This window comes from Solenopsis invicta, chromosome 7 (assembly GCF_016802725.1).
Source record: "Solenopsis invicta isolate M01_SB chromosome 7, UNIL_Sinv_3.0, whole genome shotgun sequence".
Taxonomy (NCBI): domain Eukaryota; kingdom Metazoa; phylum Arthropoda; class Insecta; order Hymenoptera; family Formicidae; genus Solenopsis; species Solenopsis invicta.
Genome location: NC_052670.1, coordinates 10,120,049 through 10,141,985, shown reverse-complemented (window position 1 = coordinate 10,141,985; position 21,937 = coordinate 10,120,049). Strand labels below are relative to the sequence as shown.

Genomic DNA, 21,937 nt, shown 5'->3' with positions numbered 1-21,937 from the left:
GAATTAAATCTTTTATACGTAACGAAATGGCTATTTAATTATCTGATAGAAATCAAGCGTAATAAAAAAAAAATATTATCAATTATAAAATGCAGATAGATTTTTCAAGCTTACATTGAACCGATATTAGAGTTGTGCGATAAGCTATATTAACTTTTTAATAATTTTTTTTTTTAATCTTTTCTTCTTATATCGGTGTGCATATAATCAATATTGACCGATTTATTCGATTAAATAAATCAAATGAACTTTGTTTGATCGAAGATCGCCATACTTAAAGTAGCACTTGACCTTTGCATGTCAAATGTCAAGGATGTACGCTAGCAACCCTTTGCAAAGATAACTTTATCGTAAATTTCTCCAGCAGTCTTATCGTAGAAGACCCAAGGTGATACGAACTCTGCTCTACTTTACAATTTCAATATTCCTTGAACAGTCTTTTGCAAACAGTTTGCTTGAAAATATGTGCTCAAATATTTCTTGATTTACGATAAGCAATTAAAGGTGATGCGTTTGTTATTATCTTCCTCAGGTTTGCAACAAGTTGTTCGACAGTTTTTTTTTTTATCTAAAACCTTGAATTATTTCTAATAAATGTTTGATAGTTAATAAATTTTTCATCATTCATTTCATGGAATCTAATTTCACGAAATGACAAGAAGTTTAATGACGTCTGACGCTATACTTGTAAATTGGCCATCATTATTCGCAGTAAGCATGGTAAAAACTTTTTCATTCTCTTTCGACAATTTCTCAGCGAGCGAAATGAAATTTCGTTGAGCTTTTCAGCGTTCCAATAACAATTTCCAGCAACAATTCGTTTCGATTTCGCAACGGTTTCTAATTTGTCGAGCACGTCAACGAGCGTGGATAATTGCTACTGCAGATTACTCTACGTGTATGTGTGGAACTTCACTACGGATTAATGCGGCTCGCGAGGTGTAAAGGTGTGTATGTGTAGAAAAGCAAGCACAGAAAAGCGGTTTACCGGGATTGCCGGGTATCGCAAGGAAGCGGCTACCAGCATTCAGCGCTGCTCCACTGCCCTGACTTGTTGCGCCGGCGATCGCCGGAGCGGAATTCGATTCCTCCACTAAAAATGAGCATGAAACACAACACCAGGATTGCCTTTTATTTACAGAGGAAGATGCAAGACGGAACAAAGGATAATACAGGGCCGTTAATAACTCGCGATCGCTTTGATCTCGGAATCACTTAAAATATATAACAAATCAAATATTTGCATACATATCGTACATTTTCTATCGTTTCTCTCACATCGCGGAAATAGCCCTTTGGCGATAGCAAAAACAAATTGTCGAGACGAAATTTAAAAAAATTATTGCCTTGTTGATATACACCAGCGTTTTAATCTCAATCTAGAAATTTAATCTGAGAAGAAATATTCGCGTGCGAACAAACAGTCCGGTTCCGGAATATTCCATATACACGTGCTGATCACAATGTTACCGCTGGGAGAAAATTATACCATGCGATTGTTTCTATTTTTATACATAGAAAATGCGCGCCAAACGCCTGGCGTGGACATGGCGACGGTAAATACGGACGTCACGAAATCTCCTTGGGCGACTTTACCGCACGTTTCACCACATTGTTGTTGCTTCAACGTCACTTTATTTCCATACGTTCGTCAGAAAGTTTCCGTAGGAACTCAAACGCGCGACGGCTCATGAACTTTTTACACTTGAAAGATATACCGATACAACGAACGCCTCGTTAATTAACGAAAAAAATCATCAAGACGTAATATTTCATTGATTGAGCGCTCCAAGTTAGCTATAATTATTTTTTGTAATACTTTAATATTCATTTTCCTATCTTCTATAAAGGTATTCGCGTCTCGAGAAATGCGACATTAAAAAAAAAATTATATTTATATTCACTTCAGATTACAAGGAGAACGGGTTAGTTGGAATACTGAAAAGAGATTAGTCAATTATAACATTGAAAATAAATGCACAATAGAAATGCAGTAGACAGGGTTTACATCGAGTTACGTGCACTTAAGATCACATAGAAAGATCCATGCCTCATAATCGGAATCATAAACGTTGTTCAATGTTATCAACGAAGGAACGTGCATATTGATCAATGGATAATGAGACCGCGAATGATGAATTGCAGTAACGTCACGTACGATAGGAAGTAAACCCGTCATTTGCAAACGCATTAAAATTCTCCGTGTTCTCATCGTACATTTAATATCGCTGTCTGATCTTATTTGCCTAGACTAAAGGGTGGCGTTCAATGTCGACAAAAGAGGATAATTAGACAGCCACACTTAATGCCAATGAGAATGCTGAGCAACCATAATCCACTTCTCATGTTACTGTATTGTATTAGCAACTGTAATCAATTTCAGTCAGTACTGAGAACGACCAAGGTGTATCTAATATTCGAGAGGTAGAATCGAGCAAAGTGGTCGCGGCTAGATTAGGTCAGACGCGTTATCTACCGCGGTGTCGTTGATGTTTACACTCTCGTCGATAAGGACACGTATTTGTAGAAGATAGAATACTTTCTCGTGGATTAATTTCCGATTGTTTAAATCAATGCTTAAAAAAAAAGACTCACGCGAACTGTTTTAAATCTCTACGACGAAATTTTGAATCTCTATGACATGAATTTCGCTGGATTACCCGGGACTCCCGCTTTGCGCAGAGGGGTGTTAGATGATGTTGCGTCCTTATAGTTGAAATTCTTGTGCATTACAATAAGACAATTACAGTTCCATGTAGATAGCTGAAATAGGAGACAGGATCGACGAGAGATCGGAATGAGTTTCGCCGCGCGTCGATCACGATCACTTACGTGAAGACACGGAAAACGACAGAGAAGAGACTTTAGCATAGACGGAAGATAAGTGAGAAGTAAAATTTTGTGCAGATTCGTAGAGAATCGAGAGTAAACCATCTGGCGAGCTAACCTTTTAGCGGACACATCGCGAACCACGTCGTGAATCCCACCACGTGGGGTATGCCAAATTCGTCTGACAAAAGAAAAGAAACGACGGTAAGTTACAAATTTTCGACCGGCTTGAACTCCGGAGCACGAAGAAGGTGACTCGATGAGGGCGATGAACACAGTCTTGATGACGCCAAGTATTTCACACTGACAATCAATTAGCAAGACAATCACCAAGAAACATCAGGCAGTTGGGGAATGACCATGATGGCTTGTAAATCCAACGGATCGCGGACGGATCCAGCGACAATCTAGATTGTCTTGATCCTCGCTTGATCGGCACGCACTATGACACACAATCCAATGATACCAAGTTATAGCTAAACGTATCGCTTGCCTCCCAAATTCGTGCTTATACATTGCCATTCTGAAATTTTTTTAAGATGCTAATATTAAAATTTTGTGCTTAATGCACTTGACTAAAATGAACCTCCTGACAATTATAATGTTAACTACATCCTTGTTGGCAATCAAGATGTTGATCATCAACATCAAGATTAAAGCCGCGAGCCTCGTTTATCAAATTACTTGAATCTCATGATTCAAATCTCCGAAATTAAATTCACGAATGCTTTTAATCTCGGCAGCAATAAAAACATCCCAGAATTTGCGAAGCGATCGATACACGCATGTTGTATAGTTGTTAGTGGGTTGTTCCGTTGGGGTGTGGTTAGAAAAGCGACGAAAGCACCGCAATCCAAGGCTGCTTAGCGGATGAACTGGCCTAAGTTGTACCTGGAACCAGAAGGTACGGCCCTTTGAGGTCTTTCGCCTCTTTCGACAGGGGGGCTGTGTTCGAGTTTGGGCAGCTGCTGCTACGGGAGACGGACGGCACGTATGCGTCCTTCGGATCACGACGCTCCTGCAAATCTGACGTCAACAAGGCATGCATACCACATGAACAGTCGCAATCTGAAAATGTCGATTGTGTCGTACGTGTTTTAACAAAGTTAGCACACCCTAGGACCCTTGGACCCGACTCTTTCGTCTCGCCACCGTCATCAGGGTGGTCTTCAACGAAAATGCAGGTGAAAATAAAAAACAAAATTGGATTAGAAGTTAAAAGAAATAAAATCATATCAACTTAAATTATAATAAACCCTTAATGACCCGAAATAGTAAAAATTAACGAAAGAAAAATAATCTGTAAAATAAAAATCAATAATGAAAAAAGAATCAATCTTAATACAATCATGAATTAAAAAATTAATTATTATAATTTATCTATTAAACATTATTTCGGGTCATTACGAGTACAAAAAGTAATAAATTAAATATATAGTTACATACTAAATTATATAAATAATAAAAGTTATGGACGGGATACGGGGATGTTATTGTGTTTAAAAATTATTTTAATAATTAATAATTATTTATTAAAATATTTATTATATTATTGTTTATAAATTTCTTAAATAAGAAACCAAAATATAATTTAGGAGGAATGACAAATTAAATATAAGTATAAAATAATAAAGGAATATGGAGAGAAATGCATTAAGGACAGACACATTAGGTAGGCACACGGGTTGGTGCTAATCACGTTGAGACAATCTTTGTTTCTGAGCGTCCATATGCCTAATATTAGAAGTGTTATGTACAGTATTCGCGTAGAGCCATCGGTAACCTGTCAAAAAGTAATGTACTGATACTGAGATGAAGGTAGTAATGTGAAACTTACTCTTCGAGGAGGAATGGTTACGTCCTATCTCAGCTAACGATCTTATGATCGGTAACTTCGACATGTTATTGTCTTTACGTCTTTCGTGTTGGTGCCGATGTCGGACGAGAAGGGCTTCTCTCACCTGAAATGATATTAATACTCCGTCTGATCGATTGGTTACAGCTACACGTGGCTGACATGTCGAAGTATTGATTTACAAATCAAAAATATCAAGAATAAGTATAGAAGTAAAAGCCATAAATCTTCTCAAAAGTTCAAATCAATTCAACGAACTCTCATATATAAAATAATTAAACAACAACAATAAATAAATTATGAGAATTTTATTTGCAATTATTACTGCGGAAATATAACAAAATGTATTTATTCACATTCTTTATTCAAACAAAATTGTGTAATAACGACGTTTCAGCTTTAGTTTGAGCCATTTACAAAGTGCATCGTAAAACAAGCTTAGGATGGGATTTTTGAAATTGCAAAGAATGGAGAACTATATTGGCCTCCAGAAACGTAAGATTATGGTACATCTTGTTTTCACGCTGCACCTTAAAAATGGCTCCAGAGTCAAAACCAGAGCTAAAACGTTGGTATTATTTGTATAAATACACAATTTTGCTTGAGTGAAGAACATGAATAAATATTATTTATTATTAAGAAATAATATTAAATTGAAATAATATAAAAAATAATCCTAAATACATTTTGTTATATTTGCATAATAATAGCCGTGTTGAACACTCAAAGCCTATTTTTTATGTTTAGTTATCTTCAAAATATATAATTTCAATAAGATCAAGCTCGTGTAAGTAAATAACAATAAAAATAGACAATTAGGCCTTTAACGAGCAGTATTTATTCCGCACAATAATACAATTTAAGCAAGTTCGTAAAATTATTATCAATTATTGTATAAAGCCGGAATAAAAATAATTACGGATACGTTCAAACGCGTTTCTTGCTACACAGGGCCTTCATCAGTGGAACTTAAAAATATGAATATACAGTAAAATCTCCTTAATTTTGGCCCTTTATAATCTTTGCATTCTTTCACACGTTTTACAAACACTAATATCGTACCTCTTCCTTTTATAGGAAGGGATACGATATTGGTATCTTACCACAGTACGAGTCTAACAATCATCGTGTACTTAGCTCGCACAAGGTATTCTATAACTTTGGCATTTTGCTCTTATTACCCCACAGGGTCAAATTTAAGGAGACTTATTGTATTAGTAGATTATTTATCGGTAACTTGATTAATCATTACGAATCACAGAAATCCCATTTTGAGCCTTTAATGTAAGTGGTTAGAACGAGAGCGGCCGCAAGACTCAACGCGAAGGTCGCAGACACTAAGGAATCAGCGATGAGATTTGTTGTTGTGGATGGTTTATGAAAATCGATGTCTTTCAAAGCCTCGATCTCACGATTCTTGAATGTACGATAGAATCCGTCCGAGAGGAAGATCAGGGGCACTGACCGCAGAGTCGCGACTTTGCGAACGTAATATTTCGACAGTAGCTGTTCGGTATTGTTTGTAACGTGATAACTCACGAACAACTCGGTGATGTCGGTTTCTTTCGTGAACCGAAGCCATTCAGGTCCATCTGGATGCGATTTTGCAAAGGCTTCCAAATCGTAAAGATTGTTGCCGATCCTCCATAGTCCTTTAGCACCGTTTATTTTTCTTCTAGCCTCGAGAAAACTCCCTGCGGTTTTCGATGCTTCTCTCAGTAGATCAGCCAAGCCAGGCACCATGCTGGTTTTCAGCATTTTTGTTGGTGTAAATAATTATTTAATCCTGCGTTCTGTATGAGAGGTCGATGGGTATCGAGCTCTCAAAGAGAACGCAGGATTAAATAGATTATTTACACCAATAAAAATGCTGAAAACCAGCACGGTGCCTGGCTTGGCTGATCTACCGAAAGAAGTATCGAAAACTGCAGAGAGTTTTCTCGAGGCTAGAAGAAAAATAAACGGTATTGAAGGACTATGGAGGATCAGCAACAATCTTTACGATTTGGAAGCCTTTGAGAAATCGCATCTAGGTGGACCTGAATGGCTTCGGCTCACAAAAGAAACCGACATCACCGAGTTGTTCGTGAGCCACCACATCACAAACAAGGCTAAACAGCTGCTGCCGAAATATTACGTTCGCAAAGCCGTAATTTCGCGATCAGTGCCTCTGACCTTCCTGCCGGATGGATTCTATCGTTCATTTAAGAATTGTGCGGTTAAGGCTTTGAAAGACGTCGATTTTCATAAAACGTCCACGGCAATAAATCTCATCGCCGATTCCTTGGTGTCTGCGACCTTCTCGCGGCCGCTCTCGCTCTAACCATTTACATTGAAGGCTCCAAATGAGATTTCTGTGATTCTCAATAATTAACCAGATTAACCAATAAATAATTATTGAATAACCAATGAATAATCTACTAATATATTCATATTTTTAAATTTCACTGATGATGACTCTGTGTAGCAAGAAACGCGTTTGAATGTATCCGTAACTATTTTTATTCCGGCTTTATACAATAATTGAAAATAATTTTTTTGAATTTGCTTAAATTGTATTATTGTGCGGAATAAATACTTCTCGTTAAAGGCCTAATTGTTTATCTTTATTATTATTTAGTTATCTTGTCATTAAATTAATAATAAATTTCGACAATAGTAGATTTACGAGATTTATAAATAAACTTTATATATGTGCTATATTAATGATAAACTGTGGAAATTATAGATGCATTAATAATCTATTTAAAGAAATCGCGATCAATCTTTTCTATTTTAATCGGACAGACTCTCGAATGATATTTCTTCACTTACTTTGTTACATTCTTACCTTTTCTCGCAAGTCGACCGATAGTACTCCTTTATTAATCATATTATCGAGAACAAGATCAGATATTTGTTCTAAACTGCCTGCTTCCATATCGAGCATGACGGTCCCGTTTAAAAGGAGGCTCCTTAATTCAAAGAGCGAATGCAGTGATAAAGTAGCAACATGAGGTTTGCTCCACCTATTGCCACCTTCCTCGACATCTTCTTCGAACTTGATCCATCTGCGTACATTACATTTTTATATAACATTTCTATGTGCGTACAATAAAAAAAAATCTTTGCTATTTTATTTCAAGAATTAAAAACTTGTTAAATCTTTTTTGAAGCTTGAAACGTGCATAAATTTCAAACACTAATTTGCATCGAAAGAATTGTCAACAATATTTTATAATTTTCATAATTGTTATTTCTGCCTTTGACATTTTCGTTTAATTATTTATTTTGTAAAAATTTTTGACGTCAATAAAAAATTAAAATTATTCTGCATTGTGGTATGTATTTTGCCGCATCACTGTATTGCAATCGAGGGAATTGGATATTATTTTGATTATGGAAATATATTAATGGAAAAAAAGCGACGATGATTTCAATTGAATGCATAATATCAACGATGCAATATGCCCGCAATTTAAAAAGTTAAAATCAATGTTGGTGAATTGTAATTTGACCTTTACCTCGCTGTTTCCTTCCATTCCATTTCGTCGCCATCCTTGACAAGCTCCTCCATCTCTGAGAAAAGCGGATGCGATTCGTGGGCATCGTCACCGACCTCCTCGCCAAGGATGAACTGTACTCTCTGGGCTGGCGGAGTGACTAAACAATTGTGCAATAAAGCGTGAATCGCCGATTTCAAAGTTACACACAAAGATATGCTAGATTATGTACAATATTTATACAGAGAGGGCATACATCTATATCAGAGTAACTCTAAGATATAACAGATTAGAAGTTTGTTTAAAACGGTATCGCTTGCAAAATGTTTAGCTAAATGCGATTGAAAAAGTTGCCGAATGCAAAATATATACAGTATTAACATTATAACGGTAGACATTCTGGTCTCAATTTTCCATTATGTACGTTGTTCATCAAATAGAGATTGTAGAGTGATAGCTTTTACGAGAACGCGCGTCAATCAGAGATAAATCATTAAGACATATCGGCTATCCTTGTTTACGTGCAGAACGATATGCAAGCAAGTAAACGATAAATTTTCAGAACATGCTTCGTCGCATTTTATTTTTTGCGCATCTCAGCGAATAAATGTAATATTCAGAAAGAATGCATTGCATAGCACATGTAGAAGAGAAACTAGATTTTTTATCTAGTAAAAGATCGACAGAGACAAGATAAATTTTTATATATCTAAAAACTCAGGCAGAGCCGTAGCTAGAACGAATTTTGTGAGGGTTCCTGGGGAAAAGTAGAGGGTGCTTACAATTTAATCAAAATAACATTTTAGGATTTAAAGCCAATTTAAAGCCTTTTTAAAAAACCAAAAAAAAAAATAAAATATATTTATATAAAAATTAAAAAACAATAATAATGTATTATATCTATGTATAAACAAAAAAAATGTCTTTCATTGCATTTATGCAGACAAAATACAATAATAAATTCTTAACATTAAAAAAGGCAAAAGATTGTGTAAAGGTACATTAGTCGTTATTTGTTCTATTCAGAGGGTGCCAAAAGAATGTTAGAGGGTGCCGGGCATCCTCTGGCACCTCCTCCCCTGGCTACGGCCCTGAACTCAGGAGAACAAAAATGATCAAATGAGGAAATAAGGTTTGGCGAGAGCTGAAGGATGCCAGCACAAAAGTATCCGATGTTACGCTTGTCGTTAACAAAATTTATGCACCGTAAAAAAAAGGGGGGGAAAGAATTTCGTATTCGAAACATCTCTGTGAGCACGGTCACGTCAATTTCAAAGCGGAGTGAAAGGAAGTTGGCGTTGATCGATCTACCGACAAATAGCGTAAAATATATATATAGGTGTGTGTATGAACATATGTATACGCCATGATAGATGACGCATGCACATTAGAAAGATTATTTTCAGAAACACATAAAAAGCAGAATAAAAAAAGAATAGAAACCTTCTGATTAAAAGAATTGTGTAACCTGTTGTGTAATGTAAGTTACGTAGCTAGAGTTGGGTAAAATACTATTTTATAAAGTAAACGACGAGGGGAAAGGCTAACCGATAACCCCGATCTGTTCTATAACTATCGCCGATGTAAAGAAAGACTTTAAGGTCAATCAATTATTATACTGACCTACGAAGTCTGCCACAGGATTATTTAAAACAAAATTTATACGTAAATATTATTTGCATGTTATATTTTTAAACGTTATGCTTGTTTCGATAATATTTGTAAATATGTATGACTTCGGATTTCAAAACGTTCCGAATACAAATAATACATATTTGGATTTCCAAATATTTCAAATACAAATATAATACATGTTTAATTATAATAATTAAATTACAAGTCTTTCGGGATAACTCTATTATTTCGCGTACCAATAATGTCATAAATAATTCTAAAATAATCTAAAAATACCCATTCGTCATGGGCGATGCATATTTATTTGTTTATTATTGTACGAGCGGTATAACATTTTTCATCGTCCACATTTATTGTATTACACTTCCCGCAAATGTGGAAATAGCGTTCTTACCCTCCTCTGGAATTATGTATGTGTTGTGTCCGTGCGCCGACAAAATTTCGGTACCGTTCGTACATCCCCGCACAATGCTGTAAATATTTATTGGAATCGGCGTATTGCGTAACCGGACGTTATGCACACTCGGTGTACACAATTCGCACAATCCGGACACATGCAGAGTTTGCGAGTCCACACGTGTTGCAACGCATGACAAGACACTTGTGCGCAAATGCGTTCGGCACATCAAATATCATCGCGATTGTGTAATGATAATCAAAGATTCAAGGTGACGTCTGCACGCTATATACAAGCTGCACTTGCGTCTGATAAACGTCGATGCACATGGCACATGGATTATCGTGGACACTTGACATCACACGTCGTCGAAACATTACGTTATATTAAGTTGAAAATGTAATCAAGAGTGTAACTTGCGGGATGTAATGTCAACGAGAGCGTCATCCGCGACCGATCACTCGTAGACATCACGTGCGCAAATGATGGCGAACATGTGAAATCTTCGGCGAGGCGAGTCAACGGGGTTCACATTGCGGGATGTACGAACGGTGTCGCATAAAATATTTGTATCACATAAAGGAGTCTTGTACGTATTCATAAGGGTGGCTTACATATCATCTCGCCGGCGGGGTCGCAGATGCTAGCGAGACGACCCCTGCGCGCCATCAACAATTGTCCTGCAATGTCAACGGTGTTACCGTGTGTCATTCGGACTAAAGGAATGCTAATTGTCGAGAGTGTTCGTATCATATTTGCTTTCTTTTTTTAAATTACCGACATACAAGGTGAGTAGATTTAGAATAAATGATGTTGTTTCCAACACAGTTACGAAAAACAAAAGGATGATTTTTCGCCTTTTCTCATCGCCTTTGATAAAAAATTATTTTACTCTCTTTTTATAATTAGTGCTTGACGTAAATGAAACGTCGTGTTGCCGTTAATCTATCATTTGTATTCTCAATTAGAGAGAATCACGAATGTAAGCACGAGAATTGAGGTATTGATTCAGCCGTTCGTGATGAAGAATATCTTAATCACTTGTCTTGACGTATACACGATGTTTGCTAAAGTCAAGATCGAATATTTGTACGATGAAAGGTGTCGGCAATGTATTGATTAATTGTACCTTGAAGATTTCCTATCACCGATACAAGAAATATTAAATCACACGAAAAGTATTCTACTTATTTATTTTGATTTAATGACTAGTTAATGTCAAAGTCTTATAATGTTTGGCTATACTTCTTAAAAAAGCTCTCTCAAAATGCATTTCCAACACAAACAAGGAAAAAAAAACAAAAGTTGTACTTTTCGCAACTCATATTTTATTACACATCATGTGTAAAAAATATTTAACCATAGCAATTAAATAATAATAAATATTTTTGTTGTAATGTTATCTATACATTTAGTGTAAAATTTATAATCTTTATTATATATAATCTGGCTTTTACCTAATATTTTTGTAATAATCAATAAGCGAGAATAAATGATTAATTGTTCTCTTTAAACCTATTTAGACCTCAAATGATTAATTGTTCTCTTTACGCCTAATTTATTATATATTAATATAAATCGATTTTTAGAATTTTGCAAAAATCTTAACAGATTTGAAAAATATTTACGTTTAATTAAACTTTAAAAAGTGTCAATTTTGGAACTTTATTTTTAACTAAGAAGTAAATGAGTTCGTAGTTAATATAACATGACTCTATAAAGTTAACGAAGATCCTTTGATCTTATAAACTTATCAAATAAGCTATCTAAATGTAATGGTGCTGTACTTAAGATTCTATATTAATTGATTCAGCCTGCAGATAGCAATTAACACAAAGTAAGAAATGTGAACATCTCAGCTTTTCAACTTTCAAGAAAATAAATTTAATATCTAAAATGAATAAAATTTTTAATAAACAAACTATATTTAAAGCTGCAAATGTCTTATGATTTGTATTCAACATGACAATTGTAACAATTTTCATTATAATTCTCTAGACTCTTTGACAAATATAGATTCTCTTTTAAAATATTAAAATATTTCAATTTCTTAAAACATAAAATATTTAAAATAATTTTTAAAAGTATCTATAAAATATTTTTTACAAATGCCACTCCCTTTTTATTATTTTCAGAGTTTGAGCACATAAAATGATGCTATTATTGGCATCGCAATAGCTAATAATAAATTCTAAAGATTGTACAGTCTGTGCCATTATTGGTGCCATTATTGGCACTGAATTGCACAATCTTTAGAATTTATTATTAGCTATTGTAGATATGAAGATATTGTAAATAAGTTAAAACGGTATATTGCGGTCAAAACGTGGTTGCTTTGCTGCGACAGGAATTAAATGGATAGCACTATAGTTGGCTGCTAAGAAATTGTACGAGCTTCCGATTTGTGTGCTTTCCATGAGAGTTCTTACGAAATCCATTCTCCGAAGGTTGTAGTCAATGTACATTTTTTACGTCACAAGTGTCTCTTTAGCTTCATCGAGTCTCGTTAAGCAAAACAATACGAAATATATATCAAAAATATACATTTTTATAAAATATTTATAATAGATAATATAATAATGAGAATAGGGTAATAATTAGTTAGAAAGTTAGAAATAAAGTAGTAAAATTGAATAGTTAATAACTTGTAATTTAAATCTGTTATTTGTACATAATTTATAACTTCAACTTTATTTTAAATATATTAATTTTTTAATTCATTAACTTTGCTTTAAAATAAAATTTATTTGCTTTTTAAAAATGCACCAATAGTCCTTCTTTCCATAAAATCTTAGATAATCGACCTTTGTGTTTGTCGCGACTATTATTACGGTCATGTAATTTTGTTACTTTTTTTTAGATTTTACTAAACGGGGATAATTTAAAACGAAAATTGAGTAATAAAAATTTTTAAATAACACATCTATTAAAATTCTATGATTATTTGTAATGTGTACTCTACATTATACATAATTACAATTATTTTTATATTATTTTTATAAATATGAAAAGAAAAATATTTATTTTCTTCTAAAGGCCTTCTTCATTATTTCACGTAAACTTAATTTACATTAAAATATTAAATTTACAGTATATTTTATATTGCAATTAATTTGTATTATAATCGTTCAAAGTAAAGTAATTATAAAATTTCAAATAATTATAATTATTATAATTTAAACAAATTATGCTTTTTAAGATTAATTTTTACGGAATTAATTTTTTATATATACAAAAAGTTGTCATTTCACTTAATAAAAAAATTCAGAGACTTATTGCATCTTGAAAATCTCACGATTGACATTTTCGCAAGTTTCTTCAACTTTTGTCATATTTTATTCATTACAAATGAATAACTTGATCAATTATTTCATCGTCTTCCAATCTTTTGATAAAATATTACAATTTTCCGTGTCCTAATTTTACTGGTATACTGCAATTGAGAGTTTCTAACTATTAAAGTTTCTCTTACTTTGACATTAAATTACAAAAAAAGTTTTCGATGTAACAAATCGCAGAGCCGTAATAAAAATGAAATTTTTTGTAAATTAATAGCACATAGATTATAAGAATTGGATATGTATTGAAAGGAAAATTTTATTAATAAATTAACGGTGATAGGTCTTCTTTATACGAAGAAAATAGTTTCATTAATTTATATGCTAACATGGGAAACCAACCACAATTCTACAAAATTAATTAATGTTTGAATTTTATAGAGGAGAAAAGCATTATCTTCAGACGATGTAATAATAGTAGAAAAAAAAAGAATATTTACTTCTTGCCACCATTTTGTAATCCTCTTCGGTTGGACAGATAAAATTTTCTTTCCAATACATATCCAATCCTTGACCTTGATAAAATTCTTGCAATTATTGCATTATACTATCAGATAAATGATGATTATTGCAATTTATGTAAGGTAAGCAATATTTGTTTAATTTAATTAAATAAATTTGTACTGTAACTAAATTTATTGTTATTATAAGAAACTGATAATAATCATAATTATTGTTCTGATATATCCAAAGGAAAATTTAGCTTTCCTGTAATTCACGCAATTACAAGAAATCCCGACCTTCGTATCTTATTAACAAAGTATCCTTTGTTAATAAATTAACGGTGATAGGTCTTCTTCATACGAAGAAAATAGTTTCATTAATTTATATGTTAACATGGGAAACCAACCACATTATATAGATGTCAAGAATTGAATATGTATTGGAAGGAAAATTTTATTTGTCCAACCGAAGAGGAATATAAGATGGTGGCAAGAAGTAAATATTCAATTTTTTACATATTATTACATCATCTGAAGATAATGCTTTTCTCCTCTATAAAATTCAAACATTAATTAATTTTGTAGAATGTGGTTGGTTCTTCGTATGAAAAAACCTATCAGCGTTAATTTATTAATGAATTAATTAAGGAAACTAAAAATAGTAGCACATTTTATTTTAAAATATATTTAAAATTCCATTAAATAATAAAATATTTAATAATAAGATTCAAATTTTACAGGTAAAAATAATATTCGACCAAATTTTTATCAATAAAAAATTGACAATAATGATAATTGTATAATCGATACTAATTTCAAACTGACTAAGATTATTAACATATATGTATCATCGTTATTTTAATACAAAATACAAAAATACTATTTCTTTTTTGTATAATATTTTTCTTTTCTTCCCTTTTCTTCGTTTTGGTTAGAGCTATGAACATAAAATTGTTCCTTTGTCCTTATACTAAAGGGCTACATCCCAGTCTCGACTGTCTCTTTGTATTCGGTGTATTAGAAGCAGGGTGAATACCCGGATAAGTCTCTACAAGTGGTTGGCGCGTTGTCATGTTCAGTTCGATAGCGCCGCAAAAGCGTAACGTGTCACACGTGGAGCATTTCAAATTGTTTTTAGTACGAAAAAGTAGTTACAGATTTATAGAACGACCAGTATGATAAATTCAATTTTTTTTTTTTAATGCAGTTATATTTAAGTGGGCGAAATATAATAGCGCTGTCACGAAGTGCGAAATTCACACCGCAACGAAATGTAAGGCGACGACCCTCGTTTCATTTTTAGACTGACGCAGTCTTCATCTTATTGCTATATTTATCGACTGTCTGTTTTAAGCAACAAAGGCAGAAAATGTATATACATCTCCATTTAACTGCGAAATTAGAATGATATAAGTTAGATATTTTATAATTATAATAAATTATATTTAATTAAGTGAATGCTTTGTTAGAAGCTGCTAAATTTATTATTAGATAAATAGAAAATTTATGCAAGATCAAAAGAATTGCTTCTGCATTTAAGAACTGTACAATATTCTGTGCAGAAGAACAATTTACCATTTGTATTATAAATTATTGTTAAAAATATATTTACGATCAAAATATCAAAACGCCAATGATAATTAAAACAATTATTTTACATATCCTTTCTGTGTCGATGTGATGTCTCTCTTAGTAATAATTTATAAAAATAAAAAATTACTAATTATATTGTGTCTAATTATAAATCATGATTAAATTAATTTTACGTACATTAGAAATATAAGTGTTATTTGGAGCAAGGAAGGTAGCACACATCGATGCCAAATTCTGAGAGTTACAAATAGTATGAATACATCGTAGAATGAATATGATATTATAAGAATAGATGATTCCATTGTTGCAGATGCATTAAATTAACTTCTAAGTTCATGTGATGTTTAATCATCTCTAGCTGATACGATCTTTTTATATATTATTTTAATATTATTATTTGTTATTCAGAAAAAAAAATTATTTTAACTAAAAAGAAAATTATTAATTAAATGAAAAATTAATTTGATATAATAAATCGCGTAAATCCATATATACTTCAACTTATTAATGAATAAAATATTGATATATTATATCAGTTCGTTACAATTCTAAAGTAAGTAACTGTAACAATGTAATTAAGGATGTATTATACTCGTTACAAATATGTTTATATTTAAATTTTAAATAAACTATATACATATAAAATTGTGTTTATTAACATTTTTATTAAACAATATATTTTTCTGGTTTATTGTATTTGTTATTTTACTTATTATAATATTAAAATTTAAAAAAGTAATGATAAAAAGCTGTATATTTTATGTAAATACTTTAAGGACTTATTTGAGATAATTCATATAAAATTTCATGGCGATTTTGAGCTTAGTTGTTCTGTAAATAAATAAATTTTGTTTAGGAACAAGTAATCTCTGTAACGCAATGAAACTTAATATAAATAATCATCTTAACTGCTGAACTACTTAAGTGCTTATATAAAAAACTTCAAATCTTTATCATTATTTTTTTATATTTCTATTTATTATAATATTAAACTAATTTTTAATTCAAATAGAAAATCGCGCAAATAAAATTTTTATATTACTTTCAAATTTAATATAGCGCAATTTATAATTTTTAAATAATTTTTCATTATTTAAAAAAAAAGTATAATACATTTTTAAAATTACAGACTTTTCTAGTTCAATTTTTATCTAAGCTTTTAAGCTTTTAGCGTAATCAAGCTTGCTTTATCAAAATAAAATGTTTTCGTCAAAGAAAACTTATTTGTGTGAAAGGTCACAAATAAAATTCACATAAATCTTCTCTCTTGACATCATAGGGTCCAAAATTGCTGATGTGTTGAGAATATGTAATTTTATCATTTGGCAAATGCAATAAATTTTCCTGCGAAACATGACGTATCGAAATACATTAATATACATAAATGTTCAATTTAATAGTTTAACTCTCTCGTGCAAATTCACATGTTCGAAAGTACTTGTTCGAAAAGTCAGACAATAACATATACATAATTAACGCTTCGTGCGTGGCGCCCACGTGTGAATCCTTGTTTCTACCGCAACGTTCTGTTAAGCCACAGAATTTGAAACATCCGCTTATTGGCAGAACTGTAGGATGCGATAACAATCGAACAATATATCGACAATAGTTACCATTTAAATTTAAAAATGATGCATGAATGTAGCAGACAAATAAATTATATATAATTTAACGATCGAGAGACATGCGTGTACCAATAGATGTAGAGTACAGAACTCATTCCCGACGAATTATTAGAAGTACGTCCTATCGATAAATTAATCGCTTGACATTGAAGGATAACGCAGTTGACATCAACGATCGGGAAAGAAAATACTGAAACTCTATCTCAGAATTATCGCATTCGAACAAGTGTTCGTGCGTTTTTATCGTGCGATATTTTGTCACTGTTTGAATAGGTCCGACGTATTGCACATCGAACACGCGACATCGTTATTGACAAGAGTCACACAATTTTCTGGAACACGAAGAAAGAAAATGAAGGATCGACTTACTCGGTCTATCGTTGTCAGCGTCCTCCTTACCGCCGGGCTGTCGTTGTGAATGGTGGTGCTTATGGTGCCGGCGGTGTCTCCTTTCCCCTGGCAAATGCACGCCCACATACACCGTGTGCGCCCTGTGACCTGGAAGCAGATGAAAGGGATGCCCTGTCACACACAGTGCCTCACGACCCACCATGGAGAAGATGCGCGGATTTAGAGCGATTCACCCTGATGAAAGTGCACGCGACCTACGGGCTTTTCTTTCGCCGCACGGAAGAAAATTAGGTCGGCGTCATTTGATCGCAATCCTGCCTGCAAAAACGTGCACGCGAAAAGTAGATCCTGCAGAAGTGAAAGGACTCCTCGTGCGTACCTTTCCAGATGGAATTAATTTACGGATTATTGTTCGAATGGTTCGCGTGCTAATTGCTAGAGTCCATAGGCGTTCCACCTAGACGAAAAGGTCAACAGGTTTGTGCCGATTTTGTAATAGGCAGATGAATAGTTGAACTTTGTACGGATGACATACATCAATGACACATTATTCACTTTTTTTTATATTAATAACTATATTAATATGAAAATCTGATCTTTCAGTATGGCATATAATTGGCAAAGACAATCATTACGTGTTATCTCAATATACGAAGTCTACTCTACGTTTCCGGTTGTTTCCATTAGCAAATTGTAGTCTACGTTATTATATAAAGATCGTGTCAAATTAAAAATATTACAAAAATCACATAGTAACTAAATAAATGGATAAATAAGTTCATGCCATCATAGGTCACCGCGCAATTTAATTAGAATTTGACATCAATCCCAATAGTGTATAAAATAGTGTATAAAACAGTGTTAATTTAAAATACATTTGTATATGCTATTAAATATATTCTGATAATTTTTAATTAAATATTTTTTAACGATTTTAATGATTTTAACAAATTTTATTTTATATTTATATAAAGATTGAGATGCCGTGAGCTGTGAATAAAAGAGTTTTCTACCAAAATCAAACAAGTCCAATTTTTTTTTTATTGCATCAAATCATTCTCTCTCTCTCTTTCTCTCTCTCTCTCGCGTTACATCGTAAACAATTTTATTCTAATAAAAATCAAATAGAAAACGGAATATAAATATAAATTGATTTTCCTTAAGAATTAAATAAATAGAGATTCTTTTTATAATATTTTTTATTAAATGGATCCTCAAAGTGTCAATCAAAGCCCAAATGTTGTTCTTATATTTATTATATGACTGAAAAGAATTATCATATATTTATAGAATAAACGGTTTAAAGATAAAAAATTTTTTGTTTCCTGAAAATTTAACTTTTTGTTACTTGTTTGATTTTTGTAGGAAATTTTTCAATTAATCACATAATGAAAAGTTCAATTTTTAAAAACGGTTCGACGTTTTCACGTTAAAACTTCGTATTATGTCGATCGCAGGAAAGGAATATCTGCCAAACTGGACGATCAATTTGTTTTGTTGTTGGGAAGTCCAGCGTTTACGATACCGCCACAACATGTACGGTCTCTATTCGCACGTTTCGTCATCGATATGAAGTGACCTCGCAAACCCGTATCCATCCACAGTCAGTGTTGTTTAACGAAGTAACGATTTTCGAAGCACCTACACGCGCGAGGTCCGTCGTGCGAGCAAACATTGAAGCCAGATTCGTATCGGACTGACCTATAGCAGATGCAGGCACATTATTGCCTGTTGTAGACAAGTCTGATATTTCAACTGAGACTCATCTCGTGTCCATTTACTAAAGAATAGACGCATTCATAGATTGGCATCACGTAAAATGAGCTGATGCCAATTGTCGAAATTGTTATTCTCATATTGTTGTTTATCACCTCGTTCTTTTCGTCACTTAAAAATTTTATCTTATATCATTTAATAATAATCTTAAAAATAATTTCATAATTAAAACATTATATCTCTGATGAAAGATCTGCAATTGATATTGCTTATCAAAATATTCAAAAATAATAGAAGAAAAATCTATCAAGTGTTCTACGATAGTATAGCCTCCAAAAATAGAATGTAGATTCGATAAGTCAAATATAACCGTTCAATATCAGTGGCTCGACTGTCCTATATTTTACTAAGTAACTTCAACTTATCACCTTTAACGTCAACCGTTTTCCGCTGAACCAGAATATTTCGAGCGCGTATTTTTTCATTAAATTTAAATCTTCGACGCAAGAAACAATTCCATTTTGAACGCAGAATTTAATTATTTATTCACCAAATTCAAATTATTTGCAATTTAATCAAGTATAATGGAATTCTTGATTAATATCATAATTATTAAGAATTATATCAATTATTCTAATTAATAATTGATTAGAATATATTTTAATAATAAAACTATATTTTCAAAAATTTTTGTGAATTATTAAACGGAAGGTATATTTATGAAACAATTTTTAACTGGTTAAAAGTTAGTTATAAAGTGCCTTATTTAATTAATTTGGTCAAATTATGTTAGAACAATTTTCCATTTATTTATAGCCTTCTAACGTAGATAAAAAAGTTTGGTAATTATTTTTATTGCTAATTCTCGTTAGATTAAAATTTGAAAACCCAAGCATTTCTTACCTTCATAATCTTTTTCCGTGTAAGACTGATGAGTAATCCGCGCTCCCGGGTCTTTCGGGGCCTCATCGTCACCTGTCCCACCCGGATGGGCCCCGCCACTGCCCGCTCCCGGCTGCATCCACGGCCTGTGGAAATAAATTAAACGTTCGATTTAATTATCGCGATGCCGATGGCGACGACGACTCTCTGCATGTATCCGCTTCATCAACGCGGACGCAAGTTTCTATTATTAGCGCATTAACAAGTTCCCAACCAGCAGAAATATCATCGGGTTTGTTTGTCCGTGACTTTGTTCCCTTTCTGAGGAACGTGCTTCTGATGGTAAATTTTCCTCTGGTGAGCACTCAACCGTTATTTTATTAATAAAAGTCGATTCAAATTTTCGTTTAACTCATAGTCTGTTCAATTAATGCGCGTTGAAAGTTGCCTATACATTTTGGAGACAGTGCCAAATGTGTGCACACGAGCATACGCGTCGATGCGAAATATTTCGTAGGCGTCTGTCCACGACCGTCCGCAACTACTCTGACACCAGTTAATAATAATTAAGCTTCCACCGTCGGAGTCACTTTGCACTGCTTCCTCCTCATCTTTCTCCTTCCGCTTCCATGCTATTAAATTTCATACTATTCATTTTAATTCTTCTTATATTTAATTGTTTAACTTTTTAATGCAGTTTATTTCTATTTCATGTACTTAAATACATGAATATTCAAGATTTATCTCTATGAAGAGTAATAAAAATCAAATATAATAGTAATTGCAGTAGAATGATACGTATGAACTTTTCAATCAGTTTTAATTTTCTTTTGTTGATAAAAAATTTATAAAAATTTATCAAAAATTGTAATAAAAATTTAATCTTGTTTCGATAATCAAATTATAACTTACATATGTATATCTCGTATTAGATTGCAATCTAATTTTGCATAATCATCATTTTATGATTGTATAATTTCCTAACACAATGAATATATTTATACATCTTCATCCGGTATTCGTAACATTTTATCTGTCTGTCTCTGTTTGCAAATTATTGCACGCTAACTTTTGTGTATTTTACTGTCCTTGTGACAGATATATAAATTTCGATGTTCTCGTGGTTTCGCTCGGTAACGAAGATGAATTTAGCACATTCTGCAGTTAGCTCGACAACGATTTCATATGTATATCGGTGACAATTGATCTAAAAATAATAAGACGATATCTCTGAATAAAGCAAGAAAAATTATATATTTTACAAATTCGATTTTTTTCAATTCATGCAAAACTTTAATATTTATTTCGTGTCATATTTCTGCTTGTGATAATGCAATGTATATACTTACTGTCTATATTATAAAATATAGTAAATTAAAAATAACTTAAACTAATTAACAACAAATGCTTATTAAAGACAATTAATAGAAGTATAAGAACTAAGAATTTTACTGACGATATAAGTTTGTGTTTTTAACAATCTAAATTTTATAATTAATGGACGAATACAACTATATAATAAATGTTATCTCAACGTATAATACCGATAGCACTCTTAAATAATTATTAAGACAAAGAACTATAAAAAATTATATATATATAATTTTTCATAATTATCTCTCTTAATAATTTTATATATATATATAATTTGTAATGTTATTTGTTTATATATATATATTTTATTTATTATATATATATTTATTATATATATATTTTATTGTTATTTGTTTATATATATATATATATATATATATATAAACAAATAACATTACAAATTAACTTAACAAAAAT

General features: G+C 32.3%; 1 protein-coding gene across 17 annotated transcripts in view; it reads right to left on the bottom strand.

Moving 5' to 3' along the window:
• LOC105200077 (electroneutral sodium bicarbonate exchanger 1) overlaps window positions 1–21,937 on the bottom strand; it is a 66,714-nt gene that overhangs the window by 25,015 nt on the left and 19,762 nt on the right. For 7 of the 17 annotated variants that reach the window (XR_005575286.1, XM_039452187.1, XM_039452186.1 and 4 more), the window contains 8 exons: window positions 20,168–20,292; window positions 17,567–17,695; window positions 10,813–10,878; window positions 8,188–8,326; window positions 7,515–7,734; window positions 4,667–4,790; window positions 3,721–3,897; window positions 989–1,093 (listed from right to left, as the gene is read on the bottom strand). Coding sequence is in view for 16 of the 17 variants with exons in the window: in XM_039452186.1 (XP_039308120.1) it covers window positions 989–1,093; window positions 3,721–3,897; window positions 4,667–4,790; window positions 7,515–7,734; window positions 8,188–8,326; window positions 10,813–10,878; window positions 17,567–17,695; window positions 20,168–20,292 (1,085 nt within the window). In the remaining variant the exon portion in view is untranslated. Of the gene's footprint in view, window positions 1–988; window positions 1,094–2,947; window positions 3,011–3,720; window positions 3,898–4,666; window positions 4,791–7,514; window positions 7,735–8,187; window positions 8,327–10,812; window positions 10,879–17,566; window positions 17,696–20,167; window positions 20,293–21,937 lie in introns of all 17 variants that reach the window. The other 10 variants (XM_039452201.1, XM_039452190.1, XM_039452193.1 and 7 more) reach the window with 10 other exon arrangements.